The following is an 18,904-nucleotide window of genomic DNA, read 5'->3' on the forward strand; positions in this document are numbered from 1 at the left end:
GTGATCAGCTGAGTGGCATAGGATAAACCTCCCCACCCCACAGCCCACGTCAGCAAAGCAGAAATATGTGAAAGCAATTTCACAGTGAGTGGCAGATGTGTACAAGCTGAATGAGAAGTATTTGATGGTAAAATGAGTAACTTCCAGTCACTGTGAGCCTCCAGCGTGTCAGCAAAATCCACATTCATTGCAACTCATCAGCTCCATACAAAGCATATGAGGCCCAATAAGGGATGGCACCTTGCTCATGGCCAGTCAGCTGGATTAATGTTATAAAAACACCAAAAAAAGAAGGAAGTGCTTTAGAAAGTCACATCTGGGTATGATGTGAAATTATTGTTCAGGGGCAGGAGAATTCAGATGTCTGTTCCATACTGCCTTACATTGCTGTGCGGAGGATCTGCAGACTGGTGTGCTTGCCTGATTTAGGAAGTTGTTTAAATGCCTGGACAATATTTACTGAAGTGATGTGTATTTTAGTGCCTGCTTGTGTAGGTTTATTGTTCATCTTGGAATGAAACATACAATAGCAATTTGCAATATTCCTGGGAAGAGTGGGACAATATGGCCCTGAAGACTGGGCCATAAATCACAGAATCACAGAAAGATGGAATGAGATGGGTTGGAAGGGACCTTAAAATCATCTCATTCCACCCCGTCCCATGGGCAGGGACATCTTCTATTATCCCAGGTTGCTCCAAGCCCTGTCCAACCTGGCCTTGGACACTGCCAGGGATCCAGAGGCAGCCACAGCTTCTCTGGGCATCTGTGCTACCAACTTTATCACAGAATCATCAAGGCTGGAAGAGTCCTATAAACTCATGGAGTTCAAACATCACCTCAGCACTGCCACTGTCACCCCTAAACCACCGCACACATCACCCAGCGCCAGACCCCGCTGCCTCCTGGACACCTCCAGGAGAGGCATTTTGGTCCTGGTTTAACCGAGCTTTTACTGCGGCACGGTCTTTAACGCGGCCTCTGGAGAAACTCCGGGGTGAAACTGCAGCCGTGTATCGGTGGGGATGTGGATTTTGCGGTGACAGCGGGGCAGAGCGAAGTGGGGGCACAACGAGCGGCCGGGGACGAGCGTGCCTGAGCCCAGAGCCACCGCGGAGCACCGCGGGTCCCTGTTGGTCCCCATTCGTTCCGTGCCGGGCCGGGCGGGGCGGGGCAGGGCCGGGCCGGGGGCGGCGCCTGCGGAGGAAGCGGCGGGAGCGGTCCGGGCTCGGGGGGAGCGGTCCTGGCTCGGCGGGACCGTGGTGCTGCCGCAGCTCCGCACTGAGCCATGGGCGCCTCTGCCTCCGCGCCGCTGGACGACAGCAAGTGCGCCTACATCCGAGGTACGGGCTGGGGCAGCAGGCCGGGTATCCCGGCTGGGGGACCGCTGGGAGCGCTCCGGGTACCCTGGGGCTTGGGAAAGCCGCCGGGAGCGCTCGGGGTACCCCGGGATCGGGAAAGCCGCCGGGAGCGCCCCGGGTATCCCCGGACACGGGAAAACCGCCGGGAGCGCTCGGCAGCCGGCGGGACAGCGCGGGTTGAGCCGATTCTCAGCGTCCCATGGAGTTTGGAGCAGTTTCTCAAGGGCGATGCTTTAGGAGTTTCCACTGCGGGAGTTAGTTGTAAGTAGAGGGTGAAAGTTGAGAGAGTGTGTAGCGCTGCAGCTGAGCCTGCCCGTGTGACGGAGCCCGGCTCTCCAGACCCGGCAGATTTCGGGCTTTGCCGGGGTGAGCCCAACCAGCACCATATGGGCTGATGCTTGCCAAGCCCGTTGGAGGCAGTGGCAACGCTGCTGGGTGGGTACCGAGGTAAAAAAGGTGGGTACCTTACACAGTCTGACTGTGTAAGGGCAGTTCTTTATCCATTAAAATGTTAGAAGAGAGAGCAAACAAAAAAATAGGCTTTAAGTTATGTATATTGCTATTAAGCTATGAAGGAAAAGTGTAATTCTGGGGTTTGGGGTGTTTTTTTGTTACTTGAGTGGTTTGGTATGAACCGAGCTGACTCTTACCTGTGCTGCTTATCACTCAGCCAGCAGGTAGAGTATTTGCAAAGCAAATTTTAAGGCTGAAGATTTACAAGTGGGATAAAAGTTTGCATGAGAAAAGAAAGCCCAGTTCTAGCACTTGATGTGTGATGCATGCAGAGCCTGTGAGAGCCCTCTCTTGGAGATGAACCTCTGTGCTGAGGATTTGGGCTGGAGGGGGATGCCTGTGTGATGCCCACAGCCCAGCTTGTCCTTGGTTTCTTTGCTTTGGGACGTTTGTGTGGTGCAGAGAGTGTGCAAACATTGAGCTGCTGCTCTCTTAGGACTCCTTTGAAATCACAGTGGATCTTTCAAGAGATTCCCATATTGGGAAGGATATTCAGTTAGTAAATGGCTTTTACCCAAAAAGCAGTCAGCAGAGCTACTGGCCTCACATGCTGAGATTTTTCAAACGAGTACTCCTATCAGTGCTGTCAGTTTTTCCTGCCCCATTGAGGGTGGTTTCAAGTCCCATCAGAGCCATGAGGGTGCAGTCCCTGTGGATTTCTATTTTTCTTTAGATTCATCCCCACACTGCAGCCAAAACTGCATTTTCACAGTTCAGCATTCAATTTGCCTGCTGCTCACAGGGTGGGTACCTTGGTCATGCTAAGAGCTCTGCAGCACTCCAGACACAGTTCTTGTTTGCCCATCACAGCTTTGCACAGGCAAGAGCCAGAGGGAGGTCACTGTGGAAGAACGAATTAAATCTGTGCTCATCCCCTGGCTCACATCTGCTCTTGGTGCTGTGAGGATCCCCCACTCAAAGCTCGTGGCTGGAAATATAATTAATGAGGCACTTTATACAGAGGCTGCCTGTGAATCAGCACTTCCATGGAGGAAAAAGAATTGTGAAGAGCATCTTAAATGGGAACAGAGTGAGATTGAGCCAGTTCACCAAACCTATTGCTGAGATTCGGCTGGAGTCTGAGAGAGTCAGGCTTTGCTGTCTGTCCTACACACCTGGCTGTGATTTATTTGCAGAGGAGCTCTGTGGTGAAGGAGAACCATGTGCAAGCGCTGAGTCTGTAGCTTCAATAAGCAGTATGTTTTTCAGCTGGCTTCATGAAGTTTGGCTGGGTTTTTCTAGTGGGATGGCAGCTTTTGGAGTTCTTTTCCTCCACAGGTGATGCAGGAGTGACCTCAGTAAAAAGGAAAGGGAGAGACTTGGTTGTTGTCAGCAGAGTTTTCAGTCCATAGGTGCTGGAATGGGACAGCACTGGTGAGGGAGGGAGATGGGGAGACAGCAAACCAAAAGAGCCAGCAACACTCCCCAAACATTGTGCATTTTGGGATGCTCCCTCATGCTGGCCCAAATAGCAGTAGCCTCAAGACAGGAAGTCCTGAGTATTACTTCAAGTGAGAGCTTGGTGTAGTTCATAGTTGTTTTCATGATGGTGTAATTTAGTTTCTTGTTGCCGTAATGATAATTTAATTTGTCTGGAATTAAATGGATTGTAAAGCCTTGTAGTTTACTCAGGCATCATTTAAGCTAAAGCACAATGTAATGAATGGAAATGAGGGGCTGACCATTAAAGGCAAGGGTTGTCCTGTGCAGGGCAGGAGTTGGACTTGATGATTCTTGTGGGTCTGTTCCACAGTTCCATGTTACAGCTCCTGCATCAACACAGCTACAGTTCTACAGGTTTTCTGACTTCTGACAGTCTGCTCACGTTGATGTGGGATGAGAGGAGAACCCAATGAGGACAGGAATTACGTGAGATGTAAAACTCTGTTGGGAATATGCAAACCCAGTCAGCCAGGTGCCTGTGTAACCCCTCAGGAGCCCGCCCTCAGCCCAGGCACCCCCAGGTAGAGCCTGGGAGCTGCTTTGCTCCCTGTGCTTTCCCTGGTGAATGGGGTGAGCCTTGTCAGACCAGCTGGAGAAACCAATCCCAGAGAAAACCAGGAAGGCATCCCACGCAAAGTCTCAGTTACTGAATGCAAAGCCTGGGATTTCCACCTAAAACTGCTTCCAGCTTCCATCTCTTAGGGAAAATGGGGTAGGACTGAACCAGCCAACACACACAGCTGTGTATTGTACATGGGACAATACTTAGGCAATATCATGACCTGAAAGGTAACAAATGTAATTATTGACCTGGTAATGTGCATGCCCTGCCTCAAACAATGCCTAAGAAGAGAACAGCCAATGCCAATGGGTGATTTTCCAGGTGGCCTTCACAGGGAAATTGAGGCTGTGTTTGAAACTGCAAGGGCAGGGATCTTCCTTGTGAAGTTTGAATCAACTGCCTAAACACTTAGTTGGGGATGAAAATGCTTTGCAAAGCAATTTTTGCACTCAGAAAATCTCTGTATGTGTTTGTATCTTGTGAAGTTACATTTTGCAAGCCATTGCAACATCTTTTGTCTGTCAAGTAGAAATGAACAAAAATTGGTCACTGTTGGGGGATGAACTCATGAATAAAATATCAGGAATTGATATTCCTTACTCCTACCTGAAGGAAATGAATGAAATACTGGAAAAATGAGTCAGCAGAGACTCCTGTGAGCAGTGGGGACAGTTTGTGTCCTCTAGGAGAAGGTGTGTGGAGATATTTAGGGGGAAGTGGGAGAAAGCCAGACCACATGCACTGCAGCATTATTAGTCTGGAAACCTTAGCAGTTTCAAAGGTGTTTTTCTGTGCTGTGCAGCACAGGTCTGTTTTTCTAACCAGAGTTATGGAAAAATACATTTTTCCACCTATTTAAATCCATAAGATATTTTACATACACACACATTGTAAGCAATAAAATGATTTAAAGCCCTCCAAAATGAAAAGAAAATTTTACAGTAATTCCTCTAGGTTTTGGACTGAGGCCTTGAAAAAGATGACTTGTGGCAGAGATAATCCTGCTTTGTGGGATTTTGGTGGGAATACATGGGGATTATTCAGGATGTGAGTAAAACAGAGTTTAAAACATGGCAGTAATAATTAGGGGACTGGGAATTGGTCATGTGAAAAGAGTTTATTAAAAAAATTCATGCTCTCAGTTTGCTGAGGCATGGGGTAACCTTGTGATGGGAGTTGTTTGTTGGGTGAATTGTCTAATGAAGCTTGAGCAGTGCTACACCCAGGAGGGAGCGGCCCAGGGCGGTGCTGGGGAGTTCTGGGCTCGGGGTGCAGTGATGAGATTCAGGAATCAGCTCACGGTGCCTGCTGAGGCAGCCCAGTGCTGTGTCCTGAGAGGTTCCACTGAGACAGTGTGCCAGGGGGATCATCGCTGCTGAAGAAAGTGTTTCTTAGTGTCCTTGCTAGCAGACAGGAAGCAGTCAAGGATGAGGATATTACAGCTGGCACAGATGGAAATGCCCCCAAAGTCTTGGTGATTTTCCATTTCTGCAATCCCAGCAGCAGAAGTAGTAGGTCAGTGCTCTGCTCTGCCACGAGTTGTGTGTCAGGACCATTTTTTTTAAATTTGCAGAAGTGGAAAGATTTCAAGCACCTAACACCAGTAATTTCAACAGGTGCATCTCCAAAACAGTTCAGCATATGAAAAATTGAACTTCTCTGAAGGTTGTTTTTTCATAAAGATACTTAGTATGCTTGACCATATCCTGGCTACCCATTTCTATTAAGAGACATCTCTCCAGAGGCTTTGTAGTAATTGGCTTTGGATTTATTTGTTTAAATGCAGATTCTTCCTTCTCTTCTCTTCCATCTCTTTCCTCCCCCAGGCAGGTGGGACAGTGAATATTTGATTATTTGACCTGTGGCACCCAGGATTCACCCTGTGGATTTCCTCATTGTTTAGGAAGTTTTTCCAGGCAGACCTTTGTTATTCTTTTGAGGTGACAGTGAAAGCTATTACTGAATGCCTGTAAGAAACTTCTTTCTGGCCATTTGTTTTACTTAGGAATTTCAGTGTGGTGGTAATTTAGTCGGGATTTTGCACAATGATCACACACTGTAGGTGTGATCCTACAAGATGCAGCATACTTGAAAAAGCAGAGAGACTCCTGTTCTGTCCCACTTTAGAGGCTGAAGAGGAGCCTCAGCCTGTCTTGAAAGACAAGATAGGAAATGGTTGTCAGCTTTCCAGGAAACCTGTTGAATAAATTCCAGTGGTGGTACAGAGATGAGTCCCACCAGCTCAGAGGGACAGAACGCTGACACAGCTCTGGAGTGAAAGCCTCAGCCAGGGTGCACAGAGCTGGCAGGAGGAGGGCTGCAGGATGGAGGAATGACTTGGAATTAATTGTGGAAAAGCTGGCCTTTTTTTGGACAGGCATTCGGGCTGGATGTTGGATTTTCTGCTTTAAACTGTCCCTTATCCTTCTGGTTTTAATTTGGTGTGTGACTGCAAGTACAGCAGGGCTCTGAACAAGTCTTGCTGCACTCCCTGCCTTTGCTTCCAGCCTGTTCCAAGCTGGATTGTTCTGAGTTCCAGAAATTCTCTCTTCCATTTTCTGTAGGTGAGCATGGCTGGGACATTGTACAGAGCAGGAGTGCCCATCCCTGGAAGGGGATGGAATGAGATGGGCTTTAGGGTCATTCCAACCAAATTCTACAATCTCTGGATTTAACAACATCTTAGAGGCTGCTTTTCCTTTTCACCAGGTGAGGTTTATGGTAAAAGCTGATTGGATTTGCCTGCAACTCCCAAAGTCTAAGGAAGAGGCAGAATAATATTTTCATTCAGAAGCTTGTATTAAATCCAGAATTCATGGTAGTACCATCTAATCCAATCCAAACAGGGATAAATACCCACGGAAGGAAGAAGTGAGGTAAAGCACACAGGAAATTCAGATTTCAATAAGCATGTAAGATTCTATTATATGCACCTTGCAAAGTTTCCAAGTTCTTGAAGATTGTAAAAAATGAGTGTTTTAAAGGAAAATCCTTCTGGCTTTCCTTATTTTCTGAGAAGTTTTAGTGCTCAGAGAGATTGTTGCTTTTGGAGCCAGTAGCAGATTTTCATCCCATAGTTTTAATAAATGTGCTGGGAAGGAGAGGAAGCTTCTCTTTGGGTTTTATGGCCTTTAATTCAAGGGGCCAAGTGCTTTTTCTTACTTTTGACTGAATGCAAGCAAAAAGCATCCAGGGATGTGATTGGTGGAAAAGGTTTTTGCCACCCACATGGACAGAATTTACTGTCCTTGGTAACTTTCAGGTTCAGCTTTGGGGGACTAAGGGAGGATATACCTTCTCTGTTCCATTTCCATTGCTCAAATTGTCCATTATTAACTTCTCTCAAAAGCTCCACGAGCAATTTTGGAAGTTTCCAACCATGTTATCTTGCAACAGGCATGGTCAGAATTTCCCTAATCAAAGCAAGAGGTGAAATTTTTCAGTTTTCCTTAGTTAGTTTGTCAGTAGAAGTATTGTCTGTGATCACACCCCATTTGCCTTCTGTATGTGGCTTGAGGTTTCCCTAATCCCAGAAATGCCACTTGCCCAGTTGTGTCCCAGAGCTGCATCAGGCTCTGTGCCTGTTCAGCAGGATCATCTCATGGCCCTGCACCACAGCAACCCACATACAGGAAGTACCCTTAAAGATGATGTGCAGCATCACTGGGTCTGGAAAAGGAAAGGTGGCTTTTCTCTGGTCTTTTTTTGGGTAGTGTGAGGGGAGGGAAGCCACAGGGTTGTAGGGGAAGGCATGTGGTATTTTTCATGCTTTTCTTGTCACTGTAGAAGAAACTAGGTACAGTGCTGAATTAGGCACAGGGGTCAGTGGAAAGAATATCTCAATAGAAAAAGTGAGAAACAGGCTCATCCTTGCCCCAAATCTGTAACTGAGAGACACGCTGTAGGTGTGCTTTGTACTTGATGTTCTCCACAATCTTGAATACTGGAAGTTCTTAAATTAGTGCAGCTTGGCCACAAATGGTAAGACACACTTTGCATCTGATAGACATTTTATTGGTATGAAAAGGAGAAAAAGCAAGCTCTGAGATGATGAAAGCAGCTTTGTTGGTGGTGCCTTTGGGCAGTGGCAGCTGCAGAGCCAGTGTCTAGGTGGGGAAGGGTGATATTCATAAAGTGCTTTTAAAGTACAGCTTTCTCCTTTGCATGGAACAACCATGCTGTTCTCTTCACACGTGGAGAACAATTAAGAGTTGTTTCAAGTTTTTGATCATACTTGCAAGCCTTTGACTTGCTTTTGCAGTTAAAGGACAGGAATGAAACAAGGCCAACTCTTAAAGCAGGATTAAAGTTTGTGCAAATGCCTCAAACTTCTGTGAAGAAAGGGTTCTCCCGCCTGGATCTCCTAAAATCTTTGTCCTGTGTCTTTCTAGTAGTCTTATATATATATATAAATAAGTTTGCTGCTGATTCTGCACTGAAGCTTATTTTGGTATGGATAATTTGAGATTTTAGTGACTTTATTTCTCTGAATATTTAATTAAGTGTTATATCTTGAATTCACAAGCCTTTAATTTTCATGCTTTTGTGGTATTTGTTAATAGGTCTGACCAAGTAGTTGCTGTTACACTTTGGCTAGCCCTGAAGCTTTAAGACAAAATATTTGGGTCATTGTAGCACTACCATAGTTGTTATGTAGTTATTGCATCTTTTTTATTGCATGCTTTTTAAAGCTAGGGAGTTGTCTTAGCTGCAGTGCAGGAAGCAGAAAACAAAAGCAAGGCTAACTCTTGGGCTTTTCTGAATACATGAGTAAGAGGTTAAAAGCAGTATGCTTTGCTAAAGTATGTGGATAGTTTTTGTATCGTTGAAATTCTTTTAGGAAACAAGTGAGAGCAGGAGTAGAGTAGTTATTTTCTAAGTAAACATTTTTAGCCAAAATTAATCACTCAAGTGACCTTTGGGTGCTGTTTGTGATGAGATTGGTTCTAAGCCTGTAGCTGTGCCATGCCCTGCACCCTGTGGTTCCTGAGGAGGGGGCAGTGCCAGGGTGACACCCAGGCTGCTGTGTGACCATCACTGCTGTTGTGCACTCCTGGCTGGGAGCCCACCAGCCCAGGGTCTCCCAGGTGGTTTTTGGGGTGTCACTGGGGGAGACGCCCCTATAACCATTGGGGAGAGATGGGTGCTGCTGCCTGGTCACCCTCCAGGGGCTCAGAGGGACATGGGCTGTGCCTCCCTTGGGTGTAGGACCCCTCGAGCCAAGCTGCTCCAGGGCTGTCACAGCTGCAGACACTCCACTCCTTGGTGGAAAAGAGCAGCAGGGTTTTGGCTTGCTGGCCACTTTCTGTACCGTGCCAGGAGCAAGCCATGATCTGTCCTCCAGAAGGAATTCTACTTTGGAGCTTTTGGCAAAGTGAATGTGTCAGCTGATCTCCAGGCTGGGCTTTTTTACACATCACTGCTGAAGGACATGTGAAGCATCCCCCTGTTAGTGGTTTCTGCCGAGAAAAGCTGCCCACAGCAGTGCCTGGCAGGCTATGGGCTCTCCCCAACACCTCAGCACCACTGATGCCTTTTCAAACCACAGAGATCTTGTAAGGAGATCTTTGATAATGCTGTAAGACAGTCTTGTTCATAGCTCCCCAAAATGCTGGTGTTCATCCAGGTTCATTCCTTGTTCATAGCTCCCCAAAATGCTGATGTTTATCCAGGTTCATTCCTTGTTCATAGCTCCCCAAAATGCTGGTGTTTTTCCAGGTTCATTCCATGGGAAGCGACCTTAAAGCTCATTCAGTTCCACCCCCTGCCATGGGCAGGGACACCTTCCACTGTTCCAGGGTGCTCCAAGCCCTGTCCAACCTGGCCTGGGACACTGCCAGGGATCCAGGGGCAGCCACAGCTTCTCTGGGCACCCTGTGCCAGGGCCTCACCACCCTCACAAGGAAGAATTTCTTCCAAACATCCCATCTATCTCTTCTCTCTGGCAGTTTAAAATCACTCCTCTTTGTTCTGTCACTATCTGCCCTGTCCATAATTTTTTGTAAGCCCCCCCATAAGTTCTGAAAGGCTTCAACAAGGTCTCCCTGAAGCCTCCTCTTCTCCAGGCTGAACAATCCCAGCTCCCAGCCTATCACTAAATGCTTTCACATCCAACCTTAGATTTAGAAAGAAATACCTACAGCTTCTGTATGTAATAAATCCATCTGGGGTTTCCCCTGGAGGTTTATGTTCCCTGTGAAGGGAGCTGCAGGTTTTGCAGGGCTCAGAGGCCACTCTGGCCATGCATACCAGATCCCTGCTCCTTTCCTGGGATAGCCCATTCACTACTGATTTTTGGATTGTTGTGCTTGGGACCTCAGCTAAAAACAATACCCTCACGTGCTGTATCTGGAAATTTTCTGCCTGCCAAGGAGGTACATGGGTGTTGCTGCTTCAAATTTCCAGAAGATGCCAGCTCCATCCCACTCAGTATCCATTTCACTCAGCCCCTCTCATCTCCTGTCTCAGGAAGGCATTTCTAAAGCTCTACTTGGTATTTCCCTTCCTCTGCATGAAACCACAGTTGCTGTTTGTGCTGTGATTCTCTGCAGGGCATTGTTGTGAAGTTGGAGACACCACTCTTGGAGCAGGATTTGGAATGTTAAATACCTTGAGTGAACACTCTAAGGACCAGATTGCTTTTACTGAGCGTGATTCAGAGGATCTTTATGTATTTTCACTTGATATTCCAATATTGCAGTGGTCACACAAGAGGAAAGGCAAGTTTTCATCATCCTCAGGCAAAGATTTAATGGTTGGGTGCAAAATAAAGGACAAAAAGGCTTTTTTGTTTTTTAAGGTTATTCTATAAAATAATATCACTGTAATTTAGCCTGCCAGACACTTTCCAGTGTTTGCAGTTGCAGATGAGGCTTTGCCAGCCTTCAGCTGTCCAGACTGAAGTTTCCATGCTGAGCATCTGCCTGAAATAGTCATTTTGAGAAAACTGCAGCTAAAATGGATGAGGGGTTTTTTTTTCATTTGGTTGATTGGTTGGTTTTGGTTTGTTTGTTTTTGGGGTTTTTTGGGGAGGTTTTGGGATTTTTTTGTGAATTAAGCTAAAGAAACCATATTTTCCTCTTCTTTTGAGCAGATCAGGCATGGTCTGCAAGCAAGGGAAGGGTTTGGGGACCAATGAGGTAGAATGAGGGAGACTGGAGGTGAGTGGGAAAGGTTTCCAGCCACTGCCCATGTTTTCCTGCTGGACTAAACCCTGCTGTTTCCATGTTTGTCCTTGGTGCAGGCTAGGAAAAAGCTGCCACAGCTCCCAGCAGATGTTCACAGCCATGGGCAAAGCCAACACAGCTTTGTACCTCACAGGCTTAAGGGGGAGTGGAAAAGCTCCGTGGATCTGAAGCCCTGAACTCATTGCTGATGCTTGAAGGAGACCAGGGTGCAAGTGCTTATTTTTGGTGGTTTTTACTACTGCTTCATTCAGTAGGAAACCCCAGATTCATTGCTTGGGTTTTTTTCTTTCCTTCTGGGATTTCCTGTGCACCTGCCAAGCTGCAAAGTGCTGTGCAGCCTTTGCTTAGCTGATCTTGGTCCTGTTTGATTTCATGCCCGAGGAGTGATGGCTGTTAATTTGGGTCTGGGCAAACCTGGTGCCTAATTGTTTTGGGGAACTGACCATTTTGATGCTCTCCCCAAGTTTCCAGCCAGGTTCTTGCTGTGCTCAGGCACTCAGCACTTCTGTATATCAGGAAAAGAAGGTGGCAGGAGCCATGTGTGAGCTTTTCTTGTAAGTGCCATGTCGTTTTGTCCAGATTTACATTCTGCTGTAGAAACAGATCTGCTTCTCTGGAGTGGTGTTTACCTGCTTTTAGGTATAAATCAAATTCCCGCTATTTCCAGCTCACTGTGCCACAAACTTTCAGAGCTCTGCAATGAATGGGACAGGTACATATGAGGTAGAAGTTGGTTTTTTTAAGGTGTGATTGTAAAGGAAAGTAACTTTAATTACTGCTGCTTGTGCTCCATGTGTCTGGGCATGGCACTCAGTGCTCTGGGCTGGTGACATGGTGGGCATCAGGCACAGGTTGGACTCCATGGTCTGGGAGGGTTTCCAACCTGAATGATTCTAGTATTCTGTGTTTCCATCATGTCCTACCAAACCCAAGGGAAGCAATGGGGAGGAAGAATGCCCAGAACAAAACTGAGGCTGTATTTGGTGTGACACACACCTGAGAGCTGCGACAAAAGAAGCTCCTGGGGGAGACTTAGGAGCCTGGGCTTGGTGTGTTCAAAGTGATCCCTTAGGAGCTGTGGCCACGTAGTGGTGACATCAGAAACTGAGGCAGCACTGGGTTTGTACAAGGAGGAAGCTGAGTTCTGAGTGAATGAAGGAGGAAGGCCCCATCTGAACTGAGCACCAGCTTCCCTTACAACTGGAAAAAACACGAAGCAGCTCATCACATCCCATACCAGAATGAGGGTGACTAAAGCTGGTACTGGGAGACAGAGGAGTTACCAGAGTAAACAAATGTCCCACACCACTGAGTGTAAAATACTACGTGGTACTTTTGAGCAAGAGCTTGTGGTTTGTTAGTTACTCATCTCTTGCTACACGGCGTTTTCTTCGCGTGCCTTGAATGTGCAGGCCAGCAGGAAGTGTGGTCAACTGAAAAGTTGCTCTTTCTGTAGCGCTTGGCATTGGCAGGTGTTACTTTTGTGGCCATAAACCAAATTCATACTTCCCTTGGGGGTGCTCCTAAACCTGGATCTCCCCGGGCGTTGGGGCTGAGCGCTGGAGGGAAGCACTGGCTGGGTTTGATTGTTACCATCTGCAGAAGAGCTGCTTTAAATAAAACCCAGCCTCTCTGACAGCTGGGTGTCTGCAGTTCTGCTGGTGAGGGGCTGCCCCAAAACCCGGGCTGACTGTGAGTGGCAATTGCACAGGGCTGAGTTTCTGTGGCTGTTGTGTTTGGTGCCTTGGCTGAACCGGTGCCAGGGCTGTGAGTGTGCGCAGCCTTGGGAGGATGTGAGAGCTGCATTTCAGATGGGGCCCATCTCTCTGTTCAGAGGTTTAACTCTGCTTGGATGATGAGAATGGAGACATCTGTAAAAAGTAACAGGCCCCCTTCCTTCCAGAATAAGGCTATGAGCTTTCCAGCTGTTGGCTAAGACAGGTTTTCCTGTTGAAATAGCTTTTGTCTGAAGTAAGTCTAAAACAATATGGTTACAGTAACTGAAAATATTTCTTTGTCAATTCTCCTTGTAAATCCAAAGTGTTTTGATTCATTGCTACTTCTTGTAGCAGCTGTTTGATTCAGAAAACCTTATGGAATCTTCCAGTGAAGTGCCTGCTGCTGGTAAAATGCAGTTTTGCTTATATTGTGTGTTTTCTTTATCATATTGTGTGCGACTAATTTTCTTTTATCTTCACAGTCTCACAATTCCAGAACACACTTTTGCTTTCCTTCAGAAGTCCTATCATCCTGAATAATGCAAAACAAGCCCCATAACAGTCATTCATGTGGTGCTTGTTTGCAACCACAATAAAATGGATTGTGCCATGTATTTGTCAGCTGATGCCATCCTATATTCATAAAATATGCTTGGGATCTTTTCTTAGTTCTACAGAGTTTAAAGATGAGCTTATTAGGCATCTCTCTGATATGTTATTATTCTGGTCTGAATAATGTTAATCAGAATATATGCAATTTATATACAGTAGGTAAGCAAAGAAGAGTGTATGTTTAAAAAATTAGTTTGCCAGAGCAGATTTGCAATAAAAGTGGTTCTGATGCCCTTAAGAGATTTGTATTTTCTTTTTAATGCCTTTTAAAAAAAAAACAAATCATGTTTGCTGCCTCAGGAAAGTTTTACTTCTGTATGGTGGGTGTCTTGACTACATTTCTGTATTTTATTTCAATTTCAAGACATGCTGTTTTACAAATCAGAGGAACCCTCAGAGATCAGGAGTTTAAAAAGCTTATCAGGGTATCTGCTCAGTCTGGAAGCCAGGGCTGCATGCTCTCCTCTGACTTGGTTGGTGTTGCTCTGTACTAGTAATTTTTGAATGAGATAAGACCTGATGCTTTCATGTTTCTCTCAGCAGCTTCTTCTTAAGCACACTAAGCAGATATTTTTAATACATCCAAACAAAAATTGTAATTTTGAGAACTCCAGCTGGCATTTAGAGCTTCAGCTTGGCTTCAGAGGCATTGAGCACCCACCTGGCGACTGGTGGTTGGTACCAGCTGTTCTGGAAACAGGAGGAGTTGCCTCACACCAGGGGCAGCAAAAGTAACTTTGAAAAAAACACCTTTGAATTTTCAGTGTCTGTGTCTTCTTAGTGCCAGAGGTGCTTCTAAAGGGGAAGTAATTACAACAGAAGGACCTGACCTCATTTCTTGTTCAGAAGGGGTTGTAAAAAGAGTGTCACCTCCTGAACAATGTATTTGTGGCTGTTGGCTAAGGCACGTGTCCCTCAGAGGGAACAGAATTGGAAACCAGGATGTTAAATCTATGTTTTGTTGTCCTGACCTCAGCATTTCTGAGACTGGCAAAGAAAAGGTCCTGACTCCATTTAAGCCCAAACCTGAATGTACTTTTCCAGAATTCTTGTTCTATTACACTTTTCCCTGCTCTGCTTTTTCCTTAATCAAGAGCCTGCCTGTTTGTGTGAAGCTGCTGGGTTTATGCAAAAGCTGTGGTGAAACGGTTGGCTCAGGGATGCTTGAAAGGGCAAATAGCAGAGAAACAGTTTCAGGGCAGCAAAATTTCTGCTGCTGCAGGAGTAGCATCTCATTGGCAGGGGTGATTGATTGTATAGTAAAAGTCTTTGGGAGTAGTAATAAGGGGGGGAAAGTCTCTGAAGTGTTGTTGTGGATTTTGGAGCTATTCAGGGTGTTTTGAAGCCACACTGGGTGCTGTTAAGTGAGAAAATATTTTGTAGAAATTCAGGGCTCATCTCTCACCTCATCAGGCTGATGAAGTCCCATCAGCCCAAATGAAGATAGAAAATGGGTTTGTGTGGTTTTCCCTGCATTTGTTTCTCAGAAAGCCACAGGCTTGCCTTTAAGGCACCCCAGAAGAATGCAAACATGGCTTGAAATGTAGCTCTAGTGAGGAAATGCAGGCAGCTTTTGGAGGAATTCAGGTTTGGATGAGACTCAGAATGAGCATTGTTATACAGGGGCTAAATATGTTTAAAGTCACATTACTAGTGATTACTTCTGCATTCACAAAGTGAAAATGTGATCTGATATACATAAATTTGCCAAATAAAACCCTTATGGCACAGCTCTTGCATCTTGCATTCTTAGGGCTGCTCTTTTCTTGGTGCCATAAATTTTGCAAAACACAGAACAATGAAGAATTTAAGTTTTGATGCAGACAAGTGAAACATACTCCTCTCCAGAAAGAGGGAATGTATCAGCATCCACCATGGCAGGAGCTCAGATTGGATTGATGGGGAGAACTTCATAGAGACCTTTGATGGAAGAGCTGAGACTTAGAAAAGTGGAGCTGCATAACCAGTCATACAAAGGCAAGAGAGATGAAAGCAAACTGTTAAATGCACTGGCTGAAGCATGGATATAAACCCAAGCCTTGAACACCTTTTGGGTGGTTCTGTGTAGCCCCAGGTCCTGGTGAGCAGGCAGGAGGGTTTGGTGTGTCTGTCCATGGAGGGTCTCCATGAAGGCCTCCAGAGGCACAGGGTCACTGTGAACAGCAGGAGAGCTTTCACCAACCATTTCCCAATAAATGCTCAGGAACAAATTTCCTTTCCTTAATAACAACCTGCCCAGCTGCCTTTCTGAGCCCAGACCTCGCATGGCCCCACTGAACAAACACAGCACAGGGAGAAGGTGGTTTGGATTTGGTTTTGTCCTTTCAAGTCATGTTGTCAGAAGCCCTTTTAACGTGAAAGATAAATGGAGAGGAAATGAGGCACCTTATCTCCCTTTTTTTTAAGAAGGAAGGAGCATTGAAACATTGGGGTGGAAGAGCCAAGGAGCCTCAAGCACAGGCTTAGTGAGAGGGGCTGTGGTGAGTGGAGCTTCTTCCTGGGAAGTCCTCTTAGAAATGGGAAAACAAACACCAGTGGTAGCTATTGTCCTCCCAGTGATGCTTTCATGAGTGTTTGAGGATCTGAAAGTGGTCTAGGAGGAAGAAGAATAATGCACAGCACTTGGCATGCCAGGTGGCTGGATGGAACCCCTCTGAGCTGATTTCTCTGAATAAAAGGGGCTTTGGTGAAACCAGCCCTGTGGAGGAAACAAGGGAACTGGGACCTGCAGAGCTGTGTATCACCACCTTCCTGTCACAGCAAGTGACACTGTGGCTGTGCCTGTCTGTCTGGGAGTGCAGGCAGACACTCTGTTGGACTCTGGCCTGTCTCTGAGTTATGGTTAAAAATAGCAGCCTGAAAAAGAAAATAAATACGTTTGAACAGTGTGCCGGAACAGAGAGGCCTTAAACCCCCGCGTCTGCACAGGAGAGACTGTGAGAGGAGTGTTCCTTTGTGTGTGTCCTCTGTGGCATTCACAACAAATCCTTTCTGAACACAGTTCTTTGGTTTCCCTTTTTCCTTAAATTCCCCTGACCTGTGCCCTTGTCACCTGGGAGTGTTTCTGCCTCTGGTGATGTGGGCTGTAGGAACAGCAAACCTGGGGAATATAAAGGTGATTCTTCGTCTTTGATACTGCTGCAGAAAGTTAGGGGTTGTTTGGATTTTTACTTGACCTCTTTTCAGGATAAAATTTCAGGAATTATTCTTGATTTGGTAGCAGAAGGTGTATTTTTATTAGTAAGGTCCCAGCTTTAATTCAGAAGGAATCAAAGGCATGAATTCTGCCAAGTAAGGAATGATTATTGAAGTTTAATGGGTCCTTTTAGCCAGAGAAAAAACCCAAAATATTTAGATCACTTTATTTTATTCTTTTACAGTGCTTTGGAAATACTGGGATCTTGATTATGCCCTTGTTCAACTTTGAATGGGAGAAAACAGGGGAAAGGAGGCCACTGGCAGGTCTCCCATGTTGAGCATTCCCAGGCTGCCAGACAGCCATCTCCCATCTTCTGTTTGTCCTTTCCCATTCATTTTGTTTTCATTTGCCTCATTTTCTCTGCTTCTTCCCTTGAATTGTCCCTGGACCAGACTTAGTAGGGGCTTTTGGAGTGTTTTCATTGGTTTCACAAGGGAAGAGGCAAATTCTGTTCCTTTTGGACCCATTTCACAGCTGGAAGAGAGCAAAAGGCTGTGGCCCATCCTGAAGTGGGACTTTGGGGCAGCCACAGCTGCTATGGGAGAGTCAGAGCAAAGTGTGAGAGAGAGAACCAGGCCAAGACTGAGGAGTGAGAGGAGATGTGGTCAAGGTCTCCCTTTTCACAGCCTCAGTGCATCTTGCTCCCTTTGTGCCACCCTTGCTTGAAGGAGATCAGGGGATCTCCTGGATCAGTGGCTGATGCTCTGGTGCCACTTCTGCACTAATTTAAATTATAAAGCTGATCTGTTGCATCACAGAGCTGCAGTTTCCCTTCCCCATCTGTAATAAGCACAGAAAAAACTGTCTTACACAAGGTTGGGTGAGCAGCTCCATGTAATAATTATACACTTGTCTTCTAAACTCTGCCTTAATTGATGCTTTTTAGCAGTTGTGTGAAGAAGCCTTTCCCACAGGATGAGGCGCCAGCGCTTCCTTCTGTGTCTCGTGCAGAGTGAAAAGTGAACAGTGTGGATTTCCTGAGGGACATTACCATCCATGGAAGGGTAGAGAAGGGTTTGTTTGTGAAAGGGGAGACCTTCAGCTGCATGGGTACAGACCCTTTAAATGCCTGGCAGTATTCCTTGGAAAGCAATGAATGCAATCCTCTTTTTAAATACATTTATTTCTGAAGATTTAGCAAACGTTTTTAGAGCTATTATGTTATTTTTCTGAACATGAGAACAGACTACCAGCAAGGAGAGTTTGTCTAGTTTGTCTTAGCTAAGGCTTTGAAGGATTGATCACAATGTAGTGGAACATTTTTGTCTTGTGGGTTGTGTCAGCCTTGAACAATTCCTTGAACGATTCCAATGCTGTAGCATCTGCATGGCCAGCAAAGCCCATGTGAGGTCAAAAAGGGATCCCATTGTATCACCCTGCTGTGTAACAACAAAATACATAAAAGATCAAAGAGATTTTATAAGCTTTGTAACAACAAAATAAATGACACATTAAAGAGATTTTATAAGCTTCATTCAAACTTTTTAGTTTTATAAAGTAAGTTCTCCCATCCTCTGCCCAATGTTTTGCTCTCACAAGTTATATTTTCCTGCAGTCATAATCCAGTATTATAACCTGAAACTATTGAGAGCCTGAACAATTGACTAAATATGCATTGCAAAGGAAAAATGTTTCCATTTTTATTGTTTGAGCTGAATGTAAAGTGGGAAGTCAGGTAAAAAAAATGTAAAAATTCTTTGGAATGTGAATTGCATTTTACATGCTCCTCTTCCTGTGTTATAAAGTTTTATTAGAAGCCTAATATTATATACATACATATATGTATGTATAAATTTTTGTCCTTTTTAAAAGAGGGGGAAGAGGAATAAAACCAATTATTGATTTTCACAAGAAGTTGGCTCTTTGTCCCCCTCAAAATGCCCTTTCACAGTTTCTGCGCTGCAGAGGACCAAGGCAAGGAGGTGTTGGCAGAAGCAAAGCAAACCAGGTGAAACTGGGAAATGGTCCCAGCTGGCACAGCTGTGACATGGGTATGGCCATGGGCTTCAAAACTCTGAATGGTGCTTGTTTGGGTTAAATCTGTGTATTCACCCAGGTGTTCTTGTGGGGTTCAGAGTGGCAAGAAGGGGCTCTGAGGCGGAAATTATTTCCTGTGGTAAAATCAAGTTGTGTGGTTGTGTTGGGCCATCATTAAAGTAAATGTCCTTGCTTTGAGACCTGTGTTTAATTTAGAGATTAGTCTTTGTTTTACCCTTCTTGCACATAGACTTAGCTGAAAATCCTTTGGAAATCATGGTATTTACTCATTTTCAGTGCATACAGCAGCCAAAAGTGAAGCAAATGCCTTA

The 18,904-nt window shown here is 45.5% G+C and overlaps 1 protein-coding gene across 1 annotated transcript in view; it reads left to right on the top strand.

Moving 5' to 3' along the window:
- The first annotated feature begins 1,212 nt into the window (after nucleotides 1–1,212).
- The window catches only part of NIBAN1 (niban apoptosis regulator 1), a 53,983-nt gene continuing 36,291 nt past the window's right edge, over nucleotides 1,213–18,904 (top strand). The window contains exon 1 of the mRNA XM_064719924.1: nucleotides 1,213–1,343. Coding sequence (XP_064575994.1) covers nucleotides 1,289–1,343 — 55 coding nt within the window. The 5' untranslated portion in view covers nucleotides 1,213–1,288. The remainder of the gene's footprint in view (nucleotides 1,344–18,904) is intronic.

The sequence above is a fragment of the Zonotrichia leucophrys genome, chromosome 8 (genome assembly GCF_028769735.1).
Source record: "Zonotrichia leucophrys gambelii isolate GWCS_2022_RI chromosome 8, RI_Zleu_2.0, whole genome shotgun sequence".
In the NCBI taxonomy this organism is placed as follows: Eukaryota; Metazoa; Chordata; class Aves; order Passeriformes; family Passerellidae; genus Zonotrichia; species Zonotrichia leucophrys.